General features: G+C 53.5%; 2 protein-coding genes across 3 annotated transcripts; both read right to left on the bottom strand.

The window, feature by feature from the left end:
* Positions 1-238: 238 nt before the first annotated feature.
* LOC136115245 (receptor-type tyrosine-protein phosphatase T-like) lies at positions 239-12,323 on the bottom strand. Of its 2 annotated transcripts, XM_071802160.1 has the most exons (13): positions 12,151-12,323; positions 10,019-10,261; positions 7,176-7,466; positions 6,723-6,820; positions 5,195-5,387; positions 4,862-4,973; positions 4,477-4,723; positions 4,162-4,201; positions 3,530-3,635; positions 3,282-3,349; positions 2,853-2,995; positions 2,628-2,715; positions 1,699-2,006 (listed from the first exon to the last, which is right to left on the bottom strand). In XM_071802160.1, exons 1-13 carry the CDS (start codon positions 12,293-12,295, stop codon positions 1,840-1,842), a joined length of 1,941 nt encoding a protein of 646 aa, XP_071658261.1. In that variant the 5' UTR covers positions 12,296-12,323; the 3' UTR covers positions 1,699-1,839. The 2 variants fall into 2 exon arrangements, with proteins under 2 accessions (XP_065717319.2, XP_071658261.1); XM_065861247.2 differs by lacking the exons at positions 1,699-2,006; positions 2,628-2,715; positions 2,853-2,995; positions 3,282-3,349; positions 3,530-3,635 and adding exons at positions 239-468; positions 1,390-1,436; positions 1,530-1,635.
* Positions 12,324-14,680: 2,357 nt separating this feature from the next.
* Positions 14,681-21,328, bottom strand: LOC136115435 (uncharacterized). The gene is made up of 11 exons (XM_071802709.1): positions 21,205-21,328; positions 20,534-20,776; positions 19,892-20,131; positions 18,340-18,582; positions 17,489-17,779; positions 17,037-17,134; positions 16,585-16,777; positions 15,830-15,938; positions 15,418-15,464; positions 14,930-15,001; positions 14,681-14,793 (listed from the first exon to the last, which is right to left on the bottom strand). The coding sequence occupies exons 1-11, from the start codon at positions 21,290-21,292 to the stop codon at positions 14,681-14,683; spliced, it is 1,737 nt and encodes a 578-aa protein (XP_071658810.1). The 5' UTR covers positions 21,293-21,328.
* Positions 21,329-26,174: the final 4,846 nt, after the last annotated feature.

Genomic DNA, 26,174 nt, shown 5'->3' with positions numbered 1-26,174 from the left:
ACTCCTGCCCAAGATGTGAGTTGAGGAACATCAGCCTCCACTGATTTCCACCACACACCTCATCCAACCGCACCTGAGAGCTGCCCAGCATGGCACTGAGGGTTGGTAGGGCTGTCCAGCAGCACTCAGGAACATGGGGTCACAGCAGCCCTGCTCATGACCACCTTTCAACAGGGTGCAGTTAACTCCGTGCAGGGAGATATGACCCCAGAGTGGCAATGAGGAGACAAGACAGGAGTAGCAGGGCAGGCAGACCCATCCAAAACACAAGTCTTTATTGGTTGTCTACACAGAGAGGGCAGAGTCATAAAGGCAGCCAAGTCAGGCCAAGGTCCAGCAAAGCCCTGGGTCTGGCTCGGTATCAGCAGAGAGGGGTTGGTAACCCAGGACATGACAGAACCATGGGCATGCCTCAGCCTGAGTCCTGCTGAGTCAGGGACTGGGAAATCTGATGTACAGTTCCTGTTTCTAGGAAAGCAAAAATAAAAGCGAAGTCTAAAAAGCAGGCACTACAGAAAGTTGCGGTCAAAGGCCTTACAACAGAGATAAGTGAAAGCTAGGAGGTAAAGGGGGTGAGAAAAGAAAAAGCTCACAACCCTCCTTGGCCTCCTGATTTCCTCTTGCTCTTCTGAATTGGATGAGACCCCTAGTGCTGGTCACAGTCACAGGAGAGCCAGGGGCCCTGACATACATCAGCATGGAACTGGGGTCATCCTCCCCATCTTCTCCACCCCTCACCACACTGAATGCCTCCTGTGCAGGGAATAGAGTGACTGATCTCCAGCCTGGCCACCTTTACCTGTGGAGACTAACAGCACCCAGGGCAGAGGCTGCTGCATGCCCTCGGCTGTGTGGGGAGCTCATGACACCACAGCTGCCTGCACACACAAGTGTCTGAGACAGGACGGAGCACAGGGCAGTGCTTGACACAGCCTGACCTATTCGTCCCAGCTGTGCCCAAACACAGGTCCCTGGAAGTGCCCATCAGCGTCTAGGCGAGAGCAACAGTCCCTGAGCCTGACCCTCCTGAGACCCCTCATGGCAGATCTCTCCTCTGGAAGGGTGACATGACCATTGGTCCCTCAATGGTCTGAGCCATAAGACACCCTTTGGGATGGATGTCTTTGCTTGCCTCTGCCCCTGCTCCAGGCTGGGAGCACTGTCTGGAGCCACGTTCTGCTGCTGCATGGGGCTTAGCGGTCAGAGCCATCCCTACTGTCCCTGGCAACACTGGGCTGGGGTAAATGGAGAGATGTGTCAGTGAATAGGCTGAGATTATGTTTCTCCTGAGGGTCAGGCTCTCCCTTGAGATCTCCGGTCTCCTCCTAGTTGTCACCCAGCCATACAGCCCTTCCTGTGATGGTTGGCTAGGGAATTGCATTTTCCTACCTTTTTAATGATCCTCCTTAGCTTTGCTGGGCAAAGACTTCCTTTTCCTGGAAAGTCACAGAATCACAGTGAAAGGGGAGTCCAGAGCAAGAGACTGGAGTTGCCCAGGGCCATGCTGAACCTGTCCCCTTCCTACTCACCTGGAAAGCACAAACCACAGGATCCCTGCAGAAATCAGGAGGAGTACGAACAGCACAACCACCCCAATCACAGTCCCATGCCACGGCCCTGGATGCTGCCCTGCAACTAACACACAACCAGGGGTGGGTGCCACAGCCTGAGCCGTATTTTGGCTTCTGTCCCTCATGCAGGTCCCTTATTGTTAGAGATGAGAACTGCACAGAAACTCAGAGTACTCCGGGTAGCTTAGAGAGGACACAAGGAAAGTGACACCCCACAGATCTGGCAGGACTCAAGGGCAGCAAGTGCCAGACCTTGGGGCTGCCCACGTCAACAGGACTGTCCCCACCCAGAGCAGACAGACACCCCTCCTACCCTGACCAGGCACCTCCACCCTGCCCAGGGCAGCAGTTCCTCGCTACCTACATCCACGTAGCTGGCATTGATGTAGCCATTCTCTGTGTCAGAGTGTTGCAGCACCACGCGGCAGTGATCGTCTGAAAGAGAAGGGAGGTAGGAGTTAGTGGCCTGTCTCCTCGGGGCACCAACTTAAGTGTCTGTTTAAGGAGGAATATGTGATTTAGGAAAGTCTGGGACTGTCTTCTCCCTCCTCAGCAGTACTTCAGGCCTCAGGACATGTTCAGAGGTAGAGAGCAGCTAAGGAGATGAAAGGTGACATGGCAGAGCAGTAAATACAACATGTTTTTGAGGAAGACTGTTAATGCAGTGTCCAAATGTCCACACTATGTGGGCCCCAAAGGAGCTTTAAGTTTTGATATAAATTGGGTCACTCCCTCCACTCTTGCACAAATATCCATGTCTAGATGGGACACAGCAGCGTTTAGCAATGACTAACAGCAGGAACAGGAATACAATGATGAATGATTAAGCTTGCAAGGAGATTTGAGGGGCAGAACAAGGATTCTTCAACCGGATATAAAATAGTGGGTCCAACGCAACAATTTTGCTGAATCCCTCTGGGTCTTGGTGGCCACAGATGATGTGACAAGGAGCTCAGCTCTGCTGATGAGCTGCAGTGGCACCTACAGCAGACCAGAACCCTGTAGTGCCCAACCACCTCTGAGTGCCTGTGCCAATCCCTGGAGAGTTCTACTTACATGGGATGATGCTCTTGTAGCGGTTCTTGTTCTGATTACACAGCTCCTTCCCAGCATCGCAGGGATGCAACAAAGTGGAGGACAGTTGCTGCAGAAGAAGACAAGTCTGCTCTGCACTGGCATGTTTTCTGGGGCTGGCCAAGGCCAACTGTATCACACACCCAAGGAAGGGTTGAGGGCTGAGTGGACAGTGCAGCCAGGTGGAAAAACAAAGCTAAACCAGACCTGATACTCTCTCAGACGCCCAGCGCCATGCCTGTCGAGTGATTCATCCTCTGTCTGCTCTGCTTCTATTTCTGCCCTTTTGAACCTTTTCAGAGCCTCCAGCAGTTCCTCCACTGGGATCTGTGTGTTCAGCTTGCCCACACCTATGGAGACCACGAAGCCAGGAGTTTAGCATGTGCCTGATGGCTGATCCTATAGCTCTGCAGCTGGGACTGAGCTGTCATTGCAGTGGTCAGAACCCCAGTAAACCCTAGATTGTCCCTCCTCACACAGGTCTCTTTCTCCTGGGAAGTGTCACTTTCCCCATACCAGCCAGCTCTGGTCCTCTTGTTTCTGTAAGGATCTTACAGAGCCTGTAAGCTCCCTGCCTGTGCTTTTAACAGACAGTATGTCCAGACAAGACATGCAGGGCCTCTGCTCATACTTCACCTCCTTGATGTTTTCGCAGGGGGATAACACTGTTGTTCTCTGAGGTTTTTGAACTGTTGTACTTTCTCCTGCAAAACAGCAAGTCATGCTCATAGACCAGCAGCAGAGAGAGACAGGGGAGAGGTTGTTGCACATATAATGCCATGGCCTCCCACTTTGCTTTATCTCAGGGTCCACTTGGACACTTCCAGGCAGTGCAAGGTGCTGGATGCCTTGCAGAGAGCAGGAGAGGTGAGACACATACTGACCTCAAAAGCATGAAAAGCAGCAAAATCCCCAATGCCAGAAGTGCAGTCACCAGTAAAACTGCCAGAAGCACAGACATTCTGCCCAGTCGAGGCACCGGTTCCGGCCCTGCAACCAGCACAGCCCAGTCTCAGGCTCCTGCAGAGCCCAAACTGGACACTGGGAGATCACAGAGGGGCAAGGGGTGAAAAGTAGCTTCTCTCATCTCCCGCCACAGGTTGTGCATTGGAGAATAGCTAAGCTGCTGAAGAAAGGGTAGGTACTTGCTTGATGTGATACTCTCTGGTGTGAGCCCTGTCTCCCTGACTGCCACAGCCATAGCCCAGAGTAGAGAGGGGTTTGCATTTATGGGGTTACACATGCACCAGGGGAGCACTGGGACTAAGATGCAGCAATAATGCACAGTGTCCAACTGCCATTTGTGCCACACCTGTTCAAGTGGTCCAAGGTTGCCCAAAGCCCATCTACCATAGGTAGCCTCAAGATTCAGAGAAGCTGCATAAAGATGGAATTAAAAAACGAGACCCCACAGCTCCTGCTCTCAGTCAGCTCCTCTCCATTGGAAGCAGCCAGGCTGGGAAAAGGGAGCATGCAGGAGAGACCCTCAGGCACAGAGAGCTAGGAGCTCACTTACCAACAGAGAAGCTGTAGCAGATGCAGGAGAACTTCTCTGCCTGTTGGAGGAGAGGGAGGGAGAGCTCAGGCCACTCCTGCCCCACAGCCTGCCCTGGGGGCAAGGGCCTCCCACCCATGGCCACCAAATGCCTCAGCTGTGGCCGAGGACCCTGGGGACACTGTTCTGCCAAAGTGCCTGGGCTCTCAGCACAGGAACCCAGAGCAGAGCCTCTGCAGTACTGCCGCTTGCCATCGTCAGACAGCCCAGACCCTGCTGAGGGGCCTGGCCCCAGCTGGCAGCATCCTCAGAGCCCCTGGGATGGGTGGACGGTACCTGTTGTGAGCGGCGGACGAGACGGAGAAGGGCCATGTAGTCCCAACCTGGGTGAAGGGCAGCGTTGTGGTAACCCTGCCCGTGGGTCCCATTGCCCAACACAAATTCTGTGGGGGCCGTGAGGTTGAGCACAGCAGCCACGTAGGCACCAGGCTGCTGGCTGGCGTTGAAGGGCTGCGGCTCCCCCAAACAGGCACCTTCCACTGACGTGACATTGTCCATCACAGCCACGATGAGCTGGTGCTCCCTGCAAGGCAGCGTGGTGAGAGGGCTGGGAGAGACAGGGACAGGGAGAGAGGGATGGAGGTGGCTGTGGGCAGGTGCTGCTGGTGGGGAAACCCATGTCAGGGCTGCGAAGAGCAGAGCTGCTGGGGGCTGCACTCACCTCACTGCTTCGGAGGGACGGGCGATGGGGTGGAGAAGAAGCACTGCCGTCCCTTGGGATGGGGAGATGTCACGGATGCTGTGGCAGGTGATGTCGAGAGGGTGTGGGGTGTCTGGAGGGAAAGACCTGGGGATTGAGCATCAGCGAGCAGCACAGCAGGGGCCGTGCAGGGAGCAGGGACACCCGGGGTGGTGCGGGCTGCGAAGCTCAGCTCCTCGGTGCCCAGGCTCCTCCAGGCCACCCGGGAGGCCACAGGGCTGGGGACACCGAGCTGCCTCAGCCAGAACACCTGTCATAGCCACACTGGACAGGCCAGGACACAGCGAGCCTTACCCGAGCTGTTGGTCTGAAGCTCCCACAGTGACGCAGCCCCGGCTCCAGCAGCCGTGAGTCCCTGTATCATCACCACATATCTGCTGCCAGGGCTGTGCTCAGGCAGGCGGTACTCAGTGACAGGGATGTTCAGCCACAGCCGCTCCATCTCCAGGAGGCTGCCATCCTGCGTGCTCCTCGTTGTGATGTTCAGCTGGGAACAGGAGACAGAGCTGGAGGGCAGCAGCTCCCAGCTGGCCTCTGGGAACCTGCCCACAGCACACCCAGAGAGAGCAAAGCACCCCTGCAAGCCTCCCCTTCTATGCACCTGCCCCAGCTGTGGAAGGCTCCCAGAGAGGAACCAGCAGGAGCCTTGACCCCATGCAGACAAGAGGAGGAATTTGAAGCCAACACTCAAGACGTTAGAGTGGCTGCTTCTGTGAGTAAAGGATCAAACCCCTGTGAAGAGCTGAGGGCAAGATGGACATCGTTCCTTTGCATAGGTGTGTATATGTATAATGAGTCAGAGGACAAGTCACTGGTATGGTATTGCCGCACTGCAGGTGCTGTGGTGACAGCCCCCACGAGAGGAGCCCTGAAGTTCTGTTTCCTTTTGTGGAAGACTGGACTCCAAAGGCTTTATCTACATGTAAAGGAAAAGACAGAATTCCCACAAGGGATACAGATGTAGGCTCCCTATTTCCAATGCATCATCTCTATTTCTCCTGAGATCCTGAGCCTTCCTTGCAGCTGTCATAGTCTTTATGGAAATCAAATCTTGACAACATGTAAAAAATTAGTTTTCTGAAAACAGAAAAAGGACTCTTTTCACAAATAGAGGTGTCTGGGAGCAGAGAAGCTGCTGGAACACACCTACAAGAAATGCCATGAGGGCCTCTGTTTGCTGGTTTCTGCAGGAAAGATCTAAGAGGGGCAGGAAGAAGCAGCATGTCTGGGTTCCTGTCACCGCACAGAAAGGCATTTCCTCAGAGAGATCTCAGAGCACACTGGTAAGAGTGTCACCCCACCTCAGTGCTGGAAAGCAGGGTTGCACGGTGGGAAGAGCCACAAACCCACAGGCAGAAGAGGTGCATTAAGGCACACACTGGGGAAACCTCAAGGAAATGTGCTGCAGCTCTCCCATAAGCAGAGGAGTTTTCAGAGGACAGCTCAAGCCACAGGTTTTTGAGTGGCAGAAACCAGAAACAAAAAAACAAGAGGCACAGGAAACCCTGCGAGGCCACCCCAGCAGACACATCACCAAGTGCTGCACACTGAGCCGCAAATTCTGCCCAGCCCTGGGAAGGAAGACCAGAGAGGAGGAAGCACCCACCACCTCTCTGTGCAACTACACAGCACTGAAAATGTGGAGGATGAGACAGAAAATGCTCATGCTCACCACAGCGAGATACTCAGCTGGACTGGCTGGGAACTGCAGCTCATCATGGCTTTCCCTTCCCCATGCTTCTCGCTTACCTGCACAGAGCTCAGGTAGGGAGGTGCCTGGCAAGGTGAGAGGAACCGCAAGGAATCCTTATTCCCCTGGTACCTGGTATCCAATGATCTCCCCTTTGCAAGAGGGCAGCGGCTTCCATCTGAGGAACCCTGTGCTGGGATCCAGCCACAGCTTCTCCAGTTTATCTGGCACTGGAAGCACAAAAGGACAGGGTTACACCCAGGGCCAGTGAGGAGGTGCTCAAGCAGCTCCGAGCACAGGAGACACACTGCAAATGGCCCCCTCAAGTAGGGTTTTTCCCCAACAAAGGCTGTGTGAGCTGCAGCAGGAGCAGCAACAGTATGGTGAAAAGGGGTAGGTTGAGGAGGGAATGTGCTCTGCTCCAGGGCCCCAAAGCCCCAAAGGCTCCAAGCAGCCCCCAGCCAAGGATCATCACTGCTGGGAATGGATGATCAGGTTGAGCTGCTGAGTGAAGGAGACTTTTATCCCCCTGCCCTAGCTGTGACACCAGCCAGGGCTGTCCCTCCTATACTCATGTGCACATACCTGTTTCCTCTGTCCTGACCAACCATGTGAACAGGATTGTGCTGGGCGGCAGGGAGATGGTGACACTGTAGTCAGTGAAGGGCTGCAGAGTGGAACAGGTGAATGTTCCCTCCTGGCCCTGTAGTGTCTCCTCTCCCTTCACCTCTTCAGCCTCACAGGGAGGGGAGGAAGGTCCTGCCAAACGGCACCTGGCCCGCATGCGCTGGCACACGTCAGGGAGACTGCAGGTCCAGTTCAGTTTGATGCTGGTGCTGGAAATCTCCAGGGTCCCGGGGTCAACCTGGAGGACCTCTATGAAGGAAACATTGCAAGATGGTCAGTCGTTCCTTCCCCTCCCCACCTTGCATGTGTGCTGCCATCAGACAGTCGTGCTCTTCAGCCCACCAGGAGGGTGGGAAATCAAGAGGCTGAAACTGGCCATTCCAGCTCTCTGGTAGGGGAGCAGGAGGAGTTTGGACAGGAATGAATGTGAGTGAATATTTGGACTACTGTTGCTCAAGGCAATTTTCCACAGTGAGTCAAAACTGTCTGTTGGTCCCAGCATCTCTACAGTACAACATATGTAGCTCTTAGAAAGACCTGCCCCTTTCCTGCTGTGCATAGATCCCAGGAGAAAGGTTCATTTTTCCTGGCAGTATAGTGAGAGATGAAGCTTTAGGACACCATACAGAGTAGCCATCCTACACCACAACCGCAGAAAGGGGATGAGGGGAAAAATGGCCCCATGCTGTTTCCCTCAGGCCTCCCAGGAAAGGCCATCAGGAGTAAGAGCTTGAAGGACCCGTGAAGGGGCTCATACTATGCACAGGGCCTACACATTAACTGATCAGGGTTTGACCATGGTGAATTGTGGCATCGTGGCATCGTCTAAGAGCCACGGCTATATTGTGCCTTAGGAATCTGCCACACAAAGTCAGCAAAGAACTTGACAGGACCAGACGGGACACCTGAAAAGCCTGGGCCATGCATGGAGCTGTCCTCAGGGGGAGGTCAAAGGAGAAGCATCCCCTTCCCCTCGCACAGACGTCCCCACACCACCCAGGCTCAGAGCTGCCAGCAGGGAGCCAGCTCTGAGTCCTCTTGCTGTGGCCCAGGCCTCAGGACCCTCAGTGAGCTGGGAAGCAGCAGACGACTACTGTTTCCAAAACTTCAGGGACCTCTCATCAGGTTCCCAAATCAGCCCACTATTGCCCTGTTCTCTCTTGGATGTGACCTCAGTGCCCCAAGCTGTCAGAAGATGGTGCGAAGCCTGTACCCACCATGACACAGAGCCTGGAGGGGATCTGCATACAGGGAACAAGCTGTGGTATTCACAGCTGCACAGTCTGAGAGGACACAGACAGCAGAGCCCTCTGGTCCTTAAAATCAGTTGTGCTCCAGGTACCCAGCCCTCTGAACCAGAAGACAGGGATGGGGAGCAGAATGAAGCCCCAGTAATCTAAAGGGAAATGGTTAGTGACCTGCTATACCACTTAGACATGCACAGGTCTATGGGGCCAGGTGGGATACATCTAAAGGTACTGAGGGAGCTGGTGGAGCTGCTCACCAAGCCACTTTCTGATTTCTGTCAGCAATCCTGGCTAAATGTGGAGGTTACAGTTGACTGGCAAACATGATGCTCATCTGCAAGAAGGGCCAGAAGGAAGATCCAGGAAATTACAGGCCTGTCAGTCTGACCTCAGTGCTGGAGAAGGTCATGGAGCAGATCATCCTGAGTGACATCACACGATGCATACAAGACAACCAAGCGATCAGGCCCAGTCAGCATGGGTTTATGAAAGGCAGGTCCTGCCTGACCAACCTGATCTCCTTCCACAACAAGGTGACCTGCTTAGTAGGTGAGGGAAAGGCTGTGTATTTTATGTACTTAGACTTCAGTAAAGCCTTTGACACCATATCCTACAGCATTCTCCTGGGGAAGCTGGCAGGTCATGGCCAGAGTGGCTTGTATCAGGAATAGTGTGGCCAGCAGGACTAGGGAAGTGATTGGCTGCCTGTACTCAGCACTGGTGAGGCTGCACCTTGAATCTTGTGTTCAGTGTTGGGTCCCTCACTACAGGAAAGACATTGAGGTGATGGAGAGAGTTCAGAGAAGGGAACAAAACTGTTGAGGACCTGGAGCACAAGTCTGATGAGGAGCAGCTAAGGAAACTGGGGCTGTTCAGCCTGGACAAAAGGAGGCTGAGGGGAGACCTTATCACTGTCTGCAACTACCTGAAAGGAGGTTGTAGCATGGAGGGTGTTGGTCTCTTCTCCCAAGTAGCAAGTGATAAGACAAGAGGAAAAGGCCTCAAGTTGTGCCAGGGGAGATTTAGATTGGATATTAAGAAAAAAATTGTTCACAGAAAGGGTTGTCAGGCATTGGAACAGGCTGCCCAGGGAAGTGGTGGAGTCACCACCCCTGAAAGTGTTTAAAAGTTTCTTAGGGACATGGTTTAGTCCTAGTGTTGGGTTATGGTTGGACTCAATGATCTTGATGGTCTTTTCCAACCAAAATGATTTTGTGATCCTCCTGCCCCATCCACGATGCCATGCAGACCATAAACTCCATCATACCTAGCTCTTTTCTCCCTTGTGTACATGCTCTTGCCAGAAGCCCTCAGGGAAACCCATATCACCCACACCTTCAGCAAGGACCTTCAGCAAGGACCTTCCACCCACTGGTGAACCACCGGCTGGACTCAGGGCAGGCTCAGGCGATGCCTCAACATGGCCTTCAGCAGCACCTACCATATCCCCAGGCAGGCAAAAGCCCAAAACTTCCTGTGCACACGCAGTCTTCCCTTCCCTGCTCAGGAAGGGCGGAGTGGGGCAGCCAGAAGAGTTCCTGATGCTGTCCTTACCAAGGCACTCCACACTGGACCGAATGCGGATCCAATAATCTCTGATGTTCCTTCCAAGCCAAACATCTCTGTATACAGGTTTCCCATGACTGATGGTCTGGACTTCCCTTGCACATTTGACATGGGTGAAAGTTGGTTGGAAACCCTCAGGGCAGCTCAGCATCACTTCTTCATTCTTCTTGTAATTCTCCTGGTCTGGTGACAGCTGGAGACTTGAGCTCCACCGGGGCCTTTGGCATGTTTCTGGCAGAGGTGAAAGTGGGTGTTACTTGCAGTGGGAGGTGAGAAGACAGAGCAGAGGTAGGTGGTAGGAAAGATATTCCAGCAATCTACCAAGCCCCTGAAGGGAGAGGAAAGGTGACATGTCCATCTGCCAGGACGTGACCTGTATGCAAGGCTCTCCTTATGTAACCAAATTGTGAATGATCACTCATCCATAAACCTTTCCTATCTACCCTTGTACCCAGAGACACTCTGTTTCCTCCTCCACAACAGGGAGTTCCCCTGCAGTAGGAGAGCCCTCCTGCTGTTGTCATCGCTTAAAAGAATGAATCCTGTCTGCAATTGCTAACCCACAGATACATAAATCCTTTCAGTTTTGGGTCGGTCTGCTCATATAACACAGATAAGAGTGACTTGCAGAACACCCAGTTATGAACTATGGACACTACTGACCTTGCAGTTTTAGACCTTTTGAAGTCCACACTATTAGTTGAGTCTTTATGTAATGCAGTATATGAATGTGTAACCAATTGGCTCGTTAGGGTATGAACATAGTGATAAGATTTTTTTACATAATGGCTGTTACTTTTCTTGCTGGCATGCTGGCTTTATTCCAGCATCCAGACTTGTGCAACTCTGTAATAAAACAGTATCTCATCTCTGTGTGATAGATTTGGCTCATTTGTATACACACCAGGTTTGGGGACAACACAGCCACTTGTTCAGGCATGTCACCAACCCCAGATCAAGCTGCCCTTGAAGGGCCATAGCACCATGAACCCGGCTGGGCTGTGTGTCTCTCCAGCTACGGCTCATCCCTCCCAGAGGGGTCAGAGACGGCCCTGTTACAATTATTAGGTCCTTGTTCTGGCTCAGTCAGTCCCTTGGCTACTGTCTTCTCGCACCACGCCACCATGCAGGGGGACATTGGGATGAGTAATGCCTTCTCCATTCATATTCCCTGCTTTACCACAGACCCTGCCCCATTTTCCTGACGCAAGCCCTGCTCCCTTCTCCAGATCCCATCCTCACCACATTTGCCATCCTCTGGGCTGAGTAGGCACAGCCTGTCCCAGCATTTTGCTGAATGCTGTGAGTTGAGGCTTTGTGGCAATGATTCCTACAGGCAAGGATGCTGGCACATGGGAAGGAGCACTTCCCTGTTCCAGTCTCCGCAAGGCTCTCTGGGAAGCCTCAAAGTGCTTAAAATATAACCTTCCTTCTCCCAAAGGGGTGGAAATTAATCTCACAAGGTTCAGACGATCTTCTAAACAGACATTAATATGTACAGACATGCCGGTGAACAAGCCACTTGCGGTCAGGCTTTGCTCGTCAGCAACCCTGATTGCAGAATTCAAGAGATGCTCAGCTGAGCACTGTGACCAGCAGCTCTGTCCCACGAACACGCAGCTGTGACCCACCTCACACACAGATACCCAGTGCCCCAACACACACAGGCCCCTCCAGCTGGCAAAGCCACAGCGAATTCCCTTTTTGCTCTGCTCTCAGACCGTACAATGTTCCTTGAGCACACCTGGGGACAGGATGTATACAGAAAGTGGTAGCCCTGCCCCTGAAGACACTGATTCGTGATGCATAAATTTATGAAACTTGATTCACAAGACCTGCAGCCTCCAGTGAACCATTGGCAAACTGGCTTGGTGCAGGGCATGTCCCATCCCCGACCATCCAACCCAATCCAGTCCTTCCACAGCACACCTGGTGCACCCACACCACACAGTATCTCCTGTCCCTGGGGTCTCCCAGAGACAGCAGGCACCCCAGCTGGCACAGCCCTCAGGCGTCTGCCGGGGTTTCAGCCCAGTGCTGCAGGCAGTAAAGACAGGTGTCAAACTTACAGGAGGAGGAGTAGTAGAATCTCTCCAGGGAAGAAGAGGAACACTTCTTACCTGTTTCTTGGGGTAATCCTTGGACCTTGGGATCAGATGCTTCCTGGCCCTGTGCTGCCAGCAGAGATACAAGCACTGGGAGAAACCTCTGAGACAACAACTGCAGGGCCATGCCAGCATGAAATCTCAGCCCCACTTGCTGCATCTGAGCTCAGGCATTTGTAAATGACTGCAAGACTTGCAACCACAGGAAGGAAACAGAAGCATGAGGAAATCTCTCAAGATACAGGAGGCTTCCTCTTTGGGGAGGGAACCTCCCATCAGTGATGTTGTCTTTTGCTGCGTTTTTTCCCCAGGGGCATCCAGGCTCTGGTACTAAAGAACCCCGTCACCAAGATCCCAGAGTTTCCCCCAAAAACCCTTACAGTTGCCAGGGTGCATTCAATAAGCACTGCTCCTCTTTCTGGGGCAACATCCATATACTTCCCAAGACTACTGCATGGGTTTTAGAGTTGCCATGAGTCACTGCACTTCCCCTCAATGATCACAGGAGATGGAGGACCTCTGAGAAAGCATATAAAGAACAGACAAGATAGGAGATAAGGATGCGAATCCCAAGGAGTACCTCAAGGCCTGAAACAGTCCTTGGCCCTTCTGAAAGACACACTCAACCCACATTCTCTCTCATCCTTTCCTGCTCCTCCGCCCACAGCTATCCCTTCCTGCTCCCCCTCAGCCTGGCAACACTCTGTCCCCAAGTGTGCAGAACATCCTGCTCTTCAGTGCCAGCTGGCTGCCTGAGGAAACCCTCAGAGCTACTAAACCAACCTCCTTCGTCCTCAGCAGCTTTTGCTTTTCTCTTCCTCCAGGACCTCCCACAGGCCACCAGACATGTCTTGGATCCCAGAGAACTGGGTGGTCAGACACAGGGGCTGCAGAGAAGCAGAAGACCATGCTTGTCCACGTCACATGCTTTGTCCATGTCACATGCACAGAACACACTCCTCTCCAAGAAAAATGTCAGGGAGCACCACGACTCACTGGTTCTTAATGCACATTCCATCCAAATGCATGTTGGAGCTGACCAACACAGTCCTGAAGGCCTGGGGAGGCTGTCAGCCACAGCTCCAGGCCTCAGCAGCCGTGCTGAGGCCATCCGTGCTGAGGCCATCCTCCTCTCAGCAAGGTGAACTTAGCTCAGCACCCCACAGGGGCAATGAGAGGAGCAAGAAGGAGCTCAGGGCGGGTGCAGGCAGCCTCCTCCAAACCACTACCCATTATTGGTTGTCCAGACAGAGCAGGCAGAGTCATGAGGCTGACACCCCAGGATCTGACTGTGTATGCAGATACAGAGTGGGTATCAGGAGAGACCAGGCAGTGGCAGAAGCACAAACAAAACATCTGTTCCCCATATCTCAGCCCTGTGCATTTCCCTTTCTCAATCAGCAGCAGCCACACAGTGTTCAGTTCCTTCTTCCCCTCTCTGCCCAATACTCATCAAGAACAGCTCCATCAGGTGTGCAGATCACACAAATGAATGTCCATGGGAAGGAGATACTTTAGTGCCAGGGACCACTCACACCACTATGATGGTCAGACAATTCATATGAATGACTGTCAAAACTTGTCCTTACTGGCACATGCAGGTCATCCCGGAACTGGAGAAGAGTGGTTGATTGCCCCATGTTCCAGCAGTGTGCTCCTCACCAAGGACAGCCTTCAGGCTGTCCCTCAGCATCCAGGCTGCACCGGGCACCTCATCCCTCAGTGTAGGAGAGGCATGGGCTGCTGGAGGCTGCACCAGAGCAACAGCAGCCAAGATTGAGCAGATCCTAAAGGCTGAAGGATGGACATTTCCCAACAGGGCCAGGGACAACTGCATCTCACAAAATGGAACACAAGCACCAAAACCCATGTGGGAGGTCACAGACTGACACAGAGGTCCAGCTGGGCCTAGTTGAGACCATGCTACCTGTAAGATGGGGAGGAGGGAAAGTAGGAACCCAAAGGGTTGTGCTGGGAGCATATGGCTTCTCAGGTGTGTTTCCTCAGGGTTGCTGGGGCCTGGAAATCCTAGTTCAAGCCCCTCTTTCACAGGGGGATGTCCTTCATTCAGAGGGACAGGGCTGTCACACAGAAAATAATGAAGAACCATGACCAGGTGGGAGCTATCATGGGGCAGGCAGCCCCTGCAAGCAAGGACAATTTATTGGTTGTCTGGATACAGGAGAACAGCTGCAAGGGCATCATGGTTGGGTCAACTTCAAGCAGGGGCCAGAGTCGTGATGGAGATGGGGATACGGAGTGGGGAATTAAGGTTTGGGATCCAATGACCTGCTTCAGTATCAGGGGACAGTTTCAGGCACCAGGATGCAGGTGAGTTGGCTTTGCCAGAGCACTAGAGGACATGTCCTTGTTGGCACAAGCACGACGTCCCAGGCCTTGTGCTGGTCCTGCTCTGTAACAGAGGATGCTGGAGCATGATGAGGGACAAAAGTTAAGGAACAGCAATAACCAAACACAAACTACATCAGGTCTTACTTACAGTGGTGGAGGACCACAACTTGAGAATGGGCTATGGGAAGTGCCATCAATACTGAACCTTGGACGTCCTCCCCATCTTCTCTTTTCTCCGACTGTCTCCTGAGGACTCCAGGACAGGGAGGGGCTGGTGCAAAGGCTTTCCAGCTGGGCCACTTTTACCTGCAGAAAGCAAGAACACCCCGGGCAGAGGCTGCTGCGTGCCCTCAGCAGCATGGGGAGCTCACGCCATCACAAATCCCCCTCTCCACCATCCCTAGGCCATGCATGGGAAGAGGCCAGGTACTCCATATCCTACCTGCACCTTCCACTAACAGTGAAGTCCCCTTGATCTCACAGTAATCATCCAAGTTCTCACAGGGCTGGAGCTCTGCAGGGACATGACAGAAACAGCCTGGAGGACCCAGGGGCTGCAGGAGAAGTATCAGGGCAGACCCAGGCAGGCAGCAGCGCTGGGGGCTGCAGGACACCCTGGGACACACACCAGCAGGACAACAGGGCTGGGCAGAGCTGCTGCATCCGTGGGCAGGGCAAGAACAAGGGGCAGCTCCCAGTCCTCACTGGCACCAGGGGGTGACCCCCAGGCAGGAGTCACTGGAAGGGACAGTTGGAGGGTGCTCTCAGCCAGAGGCAGCACATATGGGACACACTGCTCTGGTAGGTCAACCAGCATCAGGTGGGTTGCCTGTAGACACCTAGGGATGGCAACAAGCTCTCCTGCAACAGACCTGCTCCCCTCTAGCTCCCACAGCATCTCAACAGCTGTCTTTGTGATGGGGACCCTACCTGTGTAATGGTCCTCCTCGGCTTTGCTGGGAGGGGCCTTCCTTTTCCTGGGAAGGAAAAATGCAGTCCTGAGACAGGGGAGAGGCTGACAAAGGCCAGCACGTTACTCAGCTCAGTGGCAGAGGCATGGAGGACTCTGCACAACTTCCTTTGTGTGACTCAGAACCCCAAAGGGACAGCAGTGGTGGTAGCAACAGCAAGAAGTAAGGGGGTCCCTGAGGACACAAGGTGGCTGCCCAAACCCCAAGAACTATACTTATGACACAAACCATAGTGGGACCAGCACATTGCATCCTTGGCACCCAGAGAAGGATGGGAGCAGCTGAGGGAACCTGACCTTTCTATCCCCATCCACCTCGCAGCACAGCATGGTCTGAGGTAAAGCAGCTACTCCAAGTCTCCTGCCACTCACCTGGACAGCACAGCACACAGGATTCCTGCAGACAGGAGGACCAACACCGACAGCACCACCACCACTGTGACCGCCATCCCTGGCCATAGACCCAGAGGCTCCCCTGCAACTAACGCACAGCCAGGAGTGAGCACCACAGCCTGGACCGTGTGCCAGAAATGGCCCTGACCTCGACACTGGGTGTGTGCATGTGAGCAGACACATGTGTCCAGGCTCCATTGTCCTGTTCGCTGCAGGAGCAGGCAGTGAGGCACAGCCTTCCCTTGCCCTCAGTTGGGCTGGGCAGGGCAGGGCAGAGGGAGGCTCTGGAGCACAGGGACTTGTCCCGGCTCCCATACACAACCAAAGGGTTGGGAAGCCCGCTCAACCAGGCTGTGCACAGCAAGAGGACACACAGACCCAGGTTCAGCAGCCCAGTTGCTGTCTGTATATGAGACCCCATGCACCCAAAAGCAGAGATGGGTATCATCTTCTTCTGTGGAAGAGCAGAGGTGCCCATTCTGCTCTTGCAGACACAAAGAGGGGCTGAAGTGAGGCAGCTTCTCTGGGGACCAGGCCATGCACCCCCCCCACAGCAGGACTCACCCAGCCCCACAGCCCCATTGCTGAGCTGAGCTCTCAGGCTGCCCACGCTCCCTGTCTCTCTCTTGGAGGGGATACGGTGGGTGTGCACACAGCTCTGGAAGCAGCTCCAGGCTCAGTGCTTGATCCCAGGGAGGCCACCACAGCCAGACCCACAGAAGAACAACCTTTACCTGAGAAGAAGCTTTGAAATTCCAGGACTGACATAGCCCCAGCACCAGCTGCTGTGAGGCCCTGCACTGTCACCATGTATTTGCTTCCAGGTGCCTGATGAGGTGGTGCGTACTGAGTGACAGACTGGTTCACCAGTACCTGCGTGAATTCAAGGAAGCTGCCATCATGTGCTCTCCAGGATGTGATGTTCAGCTAGAGGAAGGACAGGGAACTGTTGAGAAGCAGCACCAACCTCCCACTCCAGCACTGGGCAGCTCTGCAGAGAGGGGCTGCTGCTGCTGGCTGGGGACAGGAGGGGACATGACCCCACCAGAAACACCAGCAGTGCAGAGCTGATGAGCTCTGCTCGAGGAGGGTTCACACCTCTCCCCAGGCTGTCTGCACAGAGCTCGGGCAGGGAGGTGCCTGGCAAGGTGAGGGGAACTGCAGGGAATCCGTGTTCCCCTGGTACCTGGTATCCAATGATCTCCCCTTTGCAAGAGGGCAGCGGCTTCCATCTGAGGAACCCTGTGCTGGGATCCAGCCACAGCTTCTCCAGTTTGTCTGGCACTGGAAGCAGAGCAGGATGAGATCACACATGGGGCCAGCGAGAAGGGGCTGATCCCAGAGCAGGGCACAGGCAGCTCCTGGCTCAGGAGCCACGCTGCAAAGGGCCTCCCCAGGCAGGGTTTGTCCCCCACAAAGGGTGCGTGAGCCACAGCAGCAACAGGAGCAGCAACAGTGTGGTGAGGAGAGAGAAGGGACATTGAACGGAGCACACTCCACCGCTCTTTACAGCCTCTTTCCCTGAACCCCACAGGCTCTGAGAAGCCTCAAACCCAGACCATCACTGCTGTGAGCAGATGACCAGGCTGACCTTCTGGGCAAAGGGCACCTTTACATTTCATGTAGGTGGACACATACCTGTCTCCCTTGTCCTAAAGAGCTGCGTGTACAAGATCATGTTGGGTGGCAGGGAGATGGTGACACTGTAGTCAGTGAAGGGCTGCAGAGTGGGACAGGTGAATGTTCCCTCCTGGCCCTGTAGTGTCTCCTCTCCCTTCACCTCTTCAGCCTCACAGGGAGAGGACGAAGGTCCTGCCAAACGGCACCTGGCCCGCATGCGCTGGCACACGTCAGGGAGACTGCAGGTCCAGTTCAGTTTGATGCTGGTGCTGGAAATCTCCAGGGTCCCAGGGACAACCTGAAGGATGCCTAGGAAGGAAACATTGCAAGAGGGTCACTCCCTTCCCTTCCCACCTGAATCTTGTAAGAATGCTGCAGTCAGACAACCCTGCTCCCCACCCAGTCTGGAGAGAAGGAAAGCAAGAGGCTGAAATTGGTCACTCCAGCTCTCCAGCAAGGGGAGCAGGTGGAGTTTGGGCTCATGGTGCACTCAAAGGCTTGACATAACCTTTTGGGAGAATTCTCCCAGTGAAGCAACAGCCCCCGTTCAGTCAAACATCAGGACATGGGCAGGGAGAACAAGGGGAAGGGCAGAACAGTGTATCCCCAGCTGGGCTACACCATGGCTCACAGGGAGGAACAGAAGCATCCTTCTGCCCTTACACCCCAGAGCTGTGTGGCTGGAGTCTTCCTTTGGTGCCATAGAGAGCACAACAGGACATATTTCATCCTGGAACTGTTTCCAGGTCGTCAATCTGATGGCACTGGCCCCAGGGCAAAACCATGACCTTCATCTTGACTTTTGCCCTGACACATTCCCAGAATCCTGCTCCTGCAAAGTACCCTCCTGCTCCTGATGGCTCCCTTACCGATGCACTGCACGCTGGACTGAATGCGGATCCAGGTATCTCTACTGTCCTTCCCAAGCCATCGGTCTGTGTACACTGGCTGCCCATTACTGGTGGGCTGGAATGCCCGTGTACATTTGACATGGGTGAAGGGAGTCTGGAAGCCCTCAGGGCAGCTCAGCATCACTTGTTTGTTCTTCTCATAATTCTCCTGGTCTGGTTCCAGCTGGAGATTTGTGTCCCACTGGGGCCTTTGGCACATTTCTGGCAGAGGTGAAAGTGGATGTTAGGTGAGGTGGGAGGTGAAAAGCTGTGTCAGGGGTGGATGAAGGGATATTAGCAATCATTCAGTTTGGGGCAGAGCAGAGAAGCTGGGAGAGCTTCGGATGGCTCCCTGATGGGCTGGACATTGTTTGAACATTTGATTCTGGTGACAGATGGCTGGAAACCCTGAGGGCAGCTTAGTGTCACTTGGTCATTCTTCTTATAATTCTCCTGGTCTGGTACCAGCCGGAGCCTTGTGTCCCACCGGGGCCTTTGGCACGTTTCTGGCAGAGGTGAAAGTGGTTGTCAGTTGGGGTGAAAGGTGCTGAGGATGGGCATGGGCAGGGGGTAGCAGGGAAATCCTCAGTAATCCATCCAGGCACTGAAGAGAGCAGAAACATTTGCCTGGCATTTCGCATGAACAAGGCTTATGAGGAGGGGCCTCTCCTTGTGCACCCAAAGCATGAAGGACCACCCATCAGTGAACCTCCCCGTCCATCCACTTCGGTCCATAGACCCTCTCAGCCATCCCACACCACCAGCAGCACACAGTTCCCCACCTTGTCTCTCCCTACCCAGTTCCCCCAGCTCTGGGCAGCCTCTTCACAGCCGTCCCCACACCCAGAACAGCTCTGTCCCTGCCCCACATCCACATCACCTGAGCAAGGGCATTGCTCCTGCCTCTAATTCCCCACAGCCTCCAGCCTGATGCCAAGGGCTGAGCCAGTCCCAGGCACTCGGTCTCCCTTCAGTCACTGCCACTCCAGCTCCTAGGGCTGCAGGAGATCTCCCCAGGGCCCCTCTCCTGCATGTGCAGGCAGGGGGCAAGCAGATCTGTGCACTCTGGTGTGGCATCTGGAGGGACAGCAAGGACCAGGGCACCTCTGTGTGCACCTCAGTGCTGGCTCTGGATCCTGCCCCATGCCTTCACACCCTTCTGCAGGGCCTCACACTTGGTACCTCCACCAGGAACCTCCCAACCGTCCATGAATCAGATGCTGGAGATCTGCACACACAGTGCTCTGCCCTGGCCTGGCCTGGGCACCTCTGGCCACTGTCTCAACCCTGATCCCACAGCCCCTTCAGGGACTGAGCCTGGCACCAGACACATCCCCACCAAGGCTCTGCTGGAGCCCTGGGACAAGCACAGGGCAGGCTCAGGGGATGCCTCAACGTGGCCTCCAGCAGCACCTGCCATTTCCCCAGGCAGGCAGAGCACCCAAAACCCCCTGTGCACACACAGCCTGCTCTCCCCTGCTCAGGAAGGGCAGAGCGGGGCAGTCAGGAGAGCTCCTGATGCCCTTCTTACCGAGGCACTCCACGTTGGATGGAATGGAGGTCGAGCCATATATGCCTATTCCATACCAATATTCTCTGTATACAGGTTTCCCATTACTGTCGTGCTGGACTGTGACTGAACATTTGATTTTGATGAAGGACAACTGTAAACCCTCAGGGCATCTCAGCATCACTTCTTCGTTCTTCTTGTAATTCTTCTGATCTGGTGTCAGCTCCAGTCTTGTGTCCCACTGGGGCCTTTGGCACATTTCTGGCAGAGGTGAAAGTGGGTGTTAGTTGGACTGGGAGGTGACGAGGCAGGGTAGAAGTAGGTGGTGGGGTATCAGTAACCCACAGCAATCCCTCTAGCTGCTGACAGGAGAAGGAAGGAGAAACGTCCATCTGTCAGGACATGACCCCTCAGTGAGTCTTTTTGGGAGAGGACTCTCCTTCTCTTCTGCCCAGAAAACACTGAAGGAGTTGCTGACTTGCCTGGCTTGCATTGCTTTGTCTCATCACCTGCCTGGGCTGTCCTCTTCAACAGTTTGCAGGGGGAACACAGCATGAAGCGGGGACTGTGTTGTACCTGCTGCTCAGTGAGGCAACGTCACAACGAGCTATCGAGGGTGAAGGTAGAGAGGGGACATAGCAGAGCTGCTGCTGCCTCACTTACCAATACACTCTGGGGCCCTCTCAATGGGTATCCAGGCACCTGTGCTGTTCCTGCCCCACCAGGTATCTCCATAGACTGGTTCTCCAGAGCTCACTCTTAGGAATTGCCTTGCACATTTGACCTTGGGCAAGGATGGCTTCAGAGCTCCAGGACAGGTCAGGTTCAGCTCTTCATTCTGTCGATAAATTCTTCTGCTTGATGAAAACCGAAGTCGTTCATCCCACTGGGGTTTTGGGCACTTTCCTGGAGGGAGAAAGTCTGAGATACCATCTCGGGGACAGGGGGTGCACAAGGCAGGAGGGGCTGAGACTGATCCATGACTGACTGTGGTGTCAGCATTGAACACCCAGAGGAAACTCAGGGCCCCAAGTGCGGGAAAGGAGTGTGAGCCTGGGCAATGTGGTGATATAGGACACTGGGAGACAGGAGAAATGAGAGGCAGGGTCTGGCCTCTTCCAGCTTCCTTATGGCCTGCAACTCTGGAATAGCCAAGGAGGAGACAGAGGGACAGTGAGAAACCCTGTCTCACACTCAAGGCTTCTGTCCCTCCCCATCTTGGAGATTGCTCCCACCTGGGACCCATTTCTGAGCTTTGGCCCAGGCACCTCACAGATACAGATATGCAGAACCCCCCCCCATTTTGCAGTGGAGGCCTACTGTTCTCCACTTACCTGTGGTGCAGGTGAGGCTCTCTGCCACCTCATGCCACATGTCCTTATTGTCCTTCACCTCCCAAACATTCTTCCAACCTGGAGTCATCCCTTTTGCACATCTGATCACAGCAAGGGGAGGGGAGTCTTCCACAAAGCAGCTCAGTGTCACCTCTTCATTGAGCCCGTAAAAGCTGTGGTTTGGGGTAAAGTGGAGCCTTGAATCCCACTGGGGCTGCTGGCATCTCCCGGCACAGAGAAGGAGTGGGAGTAAGCTGGATGGGAAGAGGACTGCTGTGGGTCGATTGCCCTGACTTTGACACTGTCCAGCTCTGCACACTCTACTCCAAATCCCTATCCTGCACATTAGAGCAGAATTAATGGTGGCAGCAGGTCAGTTCTAGAAAGAACAGAGGCTTGGCCATGACTGACTGTGGTGTCAGCATTCAACACCACAAGGAAACCCAAGGCGGACATCTGATCACAGTAATGGGATACATATTCCCTGTAAGACAGCTCAATGTCATTTCTTCATTGAGTCTGTAAAACCTCTGGTTTGGGGTAAAGTTAAGCCTTGAGTCCTGCTGGGGCTGCTGGCACCTCTCTACACAGAGGTGGAGAAGCAGGCACCTGCAGGATGGTAGGAGTTGAAGTCTGGGTCTATTTTCAAGGTTGTCATTCAGTCACGGCAGCAATGCCATTGTGTTTGGCTCTTGCCTAACCTCATGTGTAAGTGACAGTGGGTGAGGGCCTTCTCGAAGTCTATGAGGACTCAGGGAGGGGCCAGGAGATATCATGTTGGAAATGTGTAAAAGTTTACCCAATCCAGGGAGCAAGCAGACAACCCGTTTTTAAACTACTTGAGGAAGTGTCCAGATGACAGAGATGGGGACATTAACCTCCACCATAGCTGTTGGTATGGCAATGCAGAGGGTTGCAAATAATCCAGGAGGTTTCTGGCGGGAGTTAGGAATATTCTCTTGGCACAAGAACTGGGTGGGTCAAGCAGAGGTGAGGCCTTTTTCTACCTGTTATTCAAGAGCAAGGCAGAACTGGCTGGGGATATGATAATCAATCACAGTCTTGCCTGTAGCAACAATTAAAGAGTGGAGTATGAGATCCTGCAGGGAGTAAGTGGGCAAGTAGCAGAGTACAGACCACAGATGTTGGAAAAGCAGACTTCTTCTTACTCAGGGACTGGTCAATGGGATCCCATGGGTAGCAGCTCCTGACAGCAAAGGCGATCAGGACAGCTAAAAGTCTGTAAGGGCTCCTCCAAGCCCAAGAACAGTCCAACCCCACACTCAGGGTCTGGCAGTGAGCTGCAGCAAAAGATGCAGTATATAGGAGGTGGAAGGAGAGGCTGCAAAAGAGCAAGGGGAGTGTCGCCTGGGCTTGCAGGGATGGTGCTAGGAAAGGCCAAGCTCAACTAGAGATAGCACCTGCAGGAAATGTCAAGGAAGGAAATAAAGAGCTTCTACTGCTACATAAGCAGTCAAGGATGAACATGGAACATGTGTGCTCCCTGTGTAATGGGTTTGGTGATCAAACAACAATGGAAGCAGACAAGGCTGATGTTCCCCATGTATTCTGTATCTCAGTCTTCACTTACAAGGTCTGCTGAGCCATTTTGCCAACATGGAGAATTCAGGAGGAAAGAAAAACACCAGTAGTGGACAAGGGTCAGGGCAGAGACCACCTGAGAAATTTGAACTCAAACAAGTGCCTGGGACCTGACAGACTGCAGCCACAAGGGCTGATATCATGGTGAGGCCACTGATTATCCTCTCTGAAGGGTTGTGGAGATCATGGGAGGTCTCCTGAGACCTGTGAATGGCAAACGTTGCGCTATCTTTAAAAAAGGCAAGAAAGCTGATCAGAAGAACTACAGGCTGCTCAGCCCTTTTTCTGTCCATGGAAAAATCATGAAGCATGTCCTGCTGAAGGTGGAAGAAGAGGCAACAAAACAGAATACAGCAACACTGTCAGTGCATGCAGGGATTGTGTTAAGAAAACCCAAGCTCAGCTGGCACTTGCAATGGTAAAGAATGTCCAAGGTTTCTGTGATGTTGGTTTCTACAAAAGGTGCACTTCCCCTTTCAGCCTCTGACAGCATATTCGTTTCTCACAGAAATTATGCAATGAACTTCCCTACCCTAATGAGACAGAGAACATATCTCACAAGTTTCACTTAATCTTCCAACAAGAAAAGAAGATCTACAAACCTGGCTGTGAAGGGCAAGGAGACTGAGAGAAAGGGTTTGCTCTCAGCAAGCCCTGGTTAGAGAAGACAAGGGATGTCCAGCTGTAAGGTTGAGTTTTCTGGTCCATGCCCAGCAGAGAGGCAGGGCTCTTACCTGACTCCCCCAGGCATGGATTTGTACAGCATGTGGTAGCCCTGATTCCTGAAAGCTCTTGACCTGATTCATGAAAACTCATGATTCATGAGACCTGCAGCCTCCAGGGAACTATTGGCAAACAACCTCAGCGCAGGGCATGACCCATCCTTCCAGCCCAAACCCATCCTTCCTACAGTACCCCTAGTGTACCCACACTACACTGTAATTCCTGTCCCTGGGGTCTCCCAGAAACGGCAGGCACCCCAGCTGGTATAGCCCTCAGAGGTCTGCCTGAACTCCAGACCATGGCTCCCCAGGTCTTTGCTGAGCACCAGCACTCCCCTGCCCAGTAATGGGGACATCTCCTTGATGGCTCCAGGAAGACCGTGTGCTTAGGCTTTGTCTGAAAACTGAGCAGCCAGGCAGACATCTCCTTCTCCCAGAGACACTTGACTGCTCCAGGGGGAAGCGGTGCAGCCCTCAAGCTCATGGAGTCTCTCCAAGCACATGGAGGCTTGCTGTCTCGAAAAAGCTCCACCCCACCGCAGGTCTGGTACACACATCAGCTCCAATCCCCTGAGACAGTCACTGCACATGGTAAAAATTTACATCAAACTTGACAGGAGGAGGAGCAGCAAAATTTCCTCGTGAGGTGGAATCACTTCTTACCTGTTTCCCAGGAGACTCTTTGGAGTCTAAAATGAAGTTCGTCCTGTCCCGGTGCTGCAGGCAGAGACACGAGCAGCAGGAGAAAGCTCAGAACTGAGCACTGCAGGGCCATTCTAGCATGAAGTCCCCAGGCAGGACGGGCTTTTCTCGACACAGAGAAACATCAGGGCAGCGGTGAGACCCACCAGGCAGTTCTGGCAGGAGGCACTGAAGAGGTCTGGGTGTTGTCAGAGCAGTGATGTAAGGGTGGTGAAACAGAAAGCAGCCCTCAGTCACTGAGGGAAGCTGCTCCACCACCGGCATGACCCACAATGGAGCTGCAGATCTCTGTGCGCAGGGAGTTTCCCGAGGTAGGGAAGTGCCAGGGACACCCACCAGGAGCCAGTAGCTTTCTGAGGGGACAGTGATGAGGCCTCGGTGTTGGCAGAGCAATGGTGGCCACCTTTCCGTCCGTGCCCTGTGGGGACACTGGGAAGATCCAGTGACCAGGACCGGCAAACAGAGTGCGGGGCTTTGCGCATTAGGGCACCTCTGCAATGGAAGTTTTCTGCTGACTGAGAGGGAGACTCAGAGTACGGATGACACAGCAACTGGGCACTATTCTGTGACCATCTGCACAGGTCAAGGGTGTTCATCCTACCTGAACCCCAAGACAGAACGATGGCCACTCTTCTGAGAGCTCCAGCTGGGAGGTCTGCGCCATCTACCACAGTGGTGGCAGATGCCTCCATGCAGATGGAGCTGCTGAAGGGAGAGGCTGCAGGGCAGAGCTCAGGCTACAGGAGGCACCTGGAGCTTTCTCTTGGGGCAGGGACAGGAGACAGACCTGCCTGTCTCAAAAGCTGTGCCCAGGTGGAGGATCTCCTGCAGCAGGTGGCTGAGCTCCAGGAGGTGGTGAGAAGGCTGTGAAGTACCACGGAGGCTGAGAAGAAGTAAGATAGCTGGTTTCAGTCACAGTCTGTAGTGGTTCCACAGCCCATGGCCAAACAGCCAAAAACTCCCCCAGCAATACACACAGAAGGGATGGGGGACAATAACGCAGAAGAGTGAAAGCTTTCAATGGCAAAGACCAGCAAGGGGAAGAGACATGCCCCAAAGCGTCAGGTGCCCTTGCAGAACCACTTCAGCGCTCTGCAGACTGAGGAGGAAAGACCTGTCATATCTGGACAGATGTGGGAGTTGAGTAAGGCAGCCTGAACTGCTCCCTGTATAACAACCAGAGCAACTAAGAAGAGGTGATGGGTGATAGTAGTTCACCAATGCATGCAGCATGTGTAACCAACAGGACAAGCTTGAAGCAATTGTGAAACAGGAAAACAATCATATAGTTACCATCATGGAAACACAGTGGGATGACTTGTACATCTGGAGTGCTGCACTGGATGGCTATAAACTCTTCAGAAGGGAAAGATAAGGAAGAAGAGATGGTGCGGTAGCCCTGTGTGTTAGAAAGTGTTTTGACTCTCCAGAGTATTTATGGGTAAGAACCAGGGGGAAGACCAATAAGGTAGATATCCTGATGGGAATCTGTTACAGACCACTCGACAGCTGAGCCAACTGGGGAAGGCACCTTACTGGACCTGTTGTTTGTGAACAGAGAAGGACTGGTGGGTGATGTGATGTTTGGAGGCCATCTTGGACACAGTGATCATGAAATGATTGAGTTTTCGATTCTCGAAGAAGACTGGAGGGGAGTCAGCAGAACTGCTACATTGGACTTCCACAGGGCAGACTTTGGCCTGTTTAAGAACCTGGTTGACAGAGTCCCCTGAGACGCAGTCCTGAAGGTGAAGGAGCCTAGGAAGTCTGGATATCTTCAAGAAAGAAATCTTAGAGGTGCAGGAGCAGGTTGTCCCTATCTGCCAAAAGGTGAACTGGTGGGGAGCAAGACCAACCTGGCTGAATATAGACTTTGGCTGCAACTCAGGAACGAAAGGAGAGTTTATGACTTTCGGAAGAACTCAGGAGGGCTACAAGGATATT

The sequence above is a fragment of the Patagioenas fasciata genome, chromosome Z, assembly GCF_037038585.1.
Source record: "Patagioenas fasciata isolate bPatFas1 chromosome Z, bPatFas1.hap1, whole genome shotgun sequence".
Taxonomy (NCBI): domain Eukaryota; kingdom Metazoa; phylum Chordata; class Aves; order Columbiformes; family Columbidae; genus Patagioenas; species Patagioenas fasciata.
Note: the sequence above shows the minus strand (reverse complement) of the source record. Positions and strands in the feature narration are given on the sequence as shown.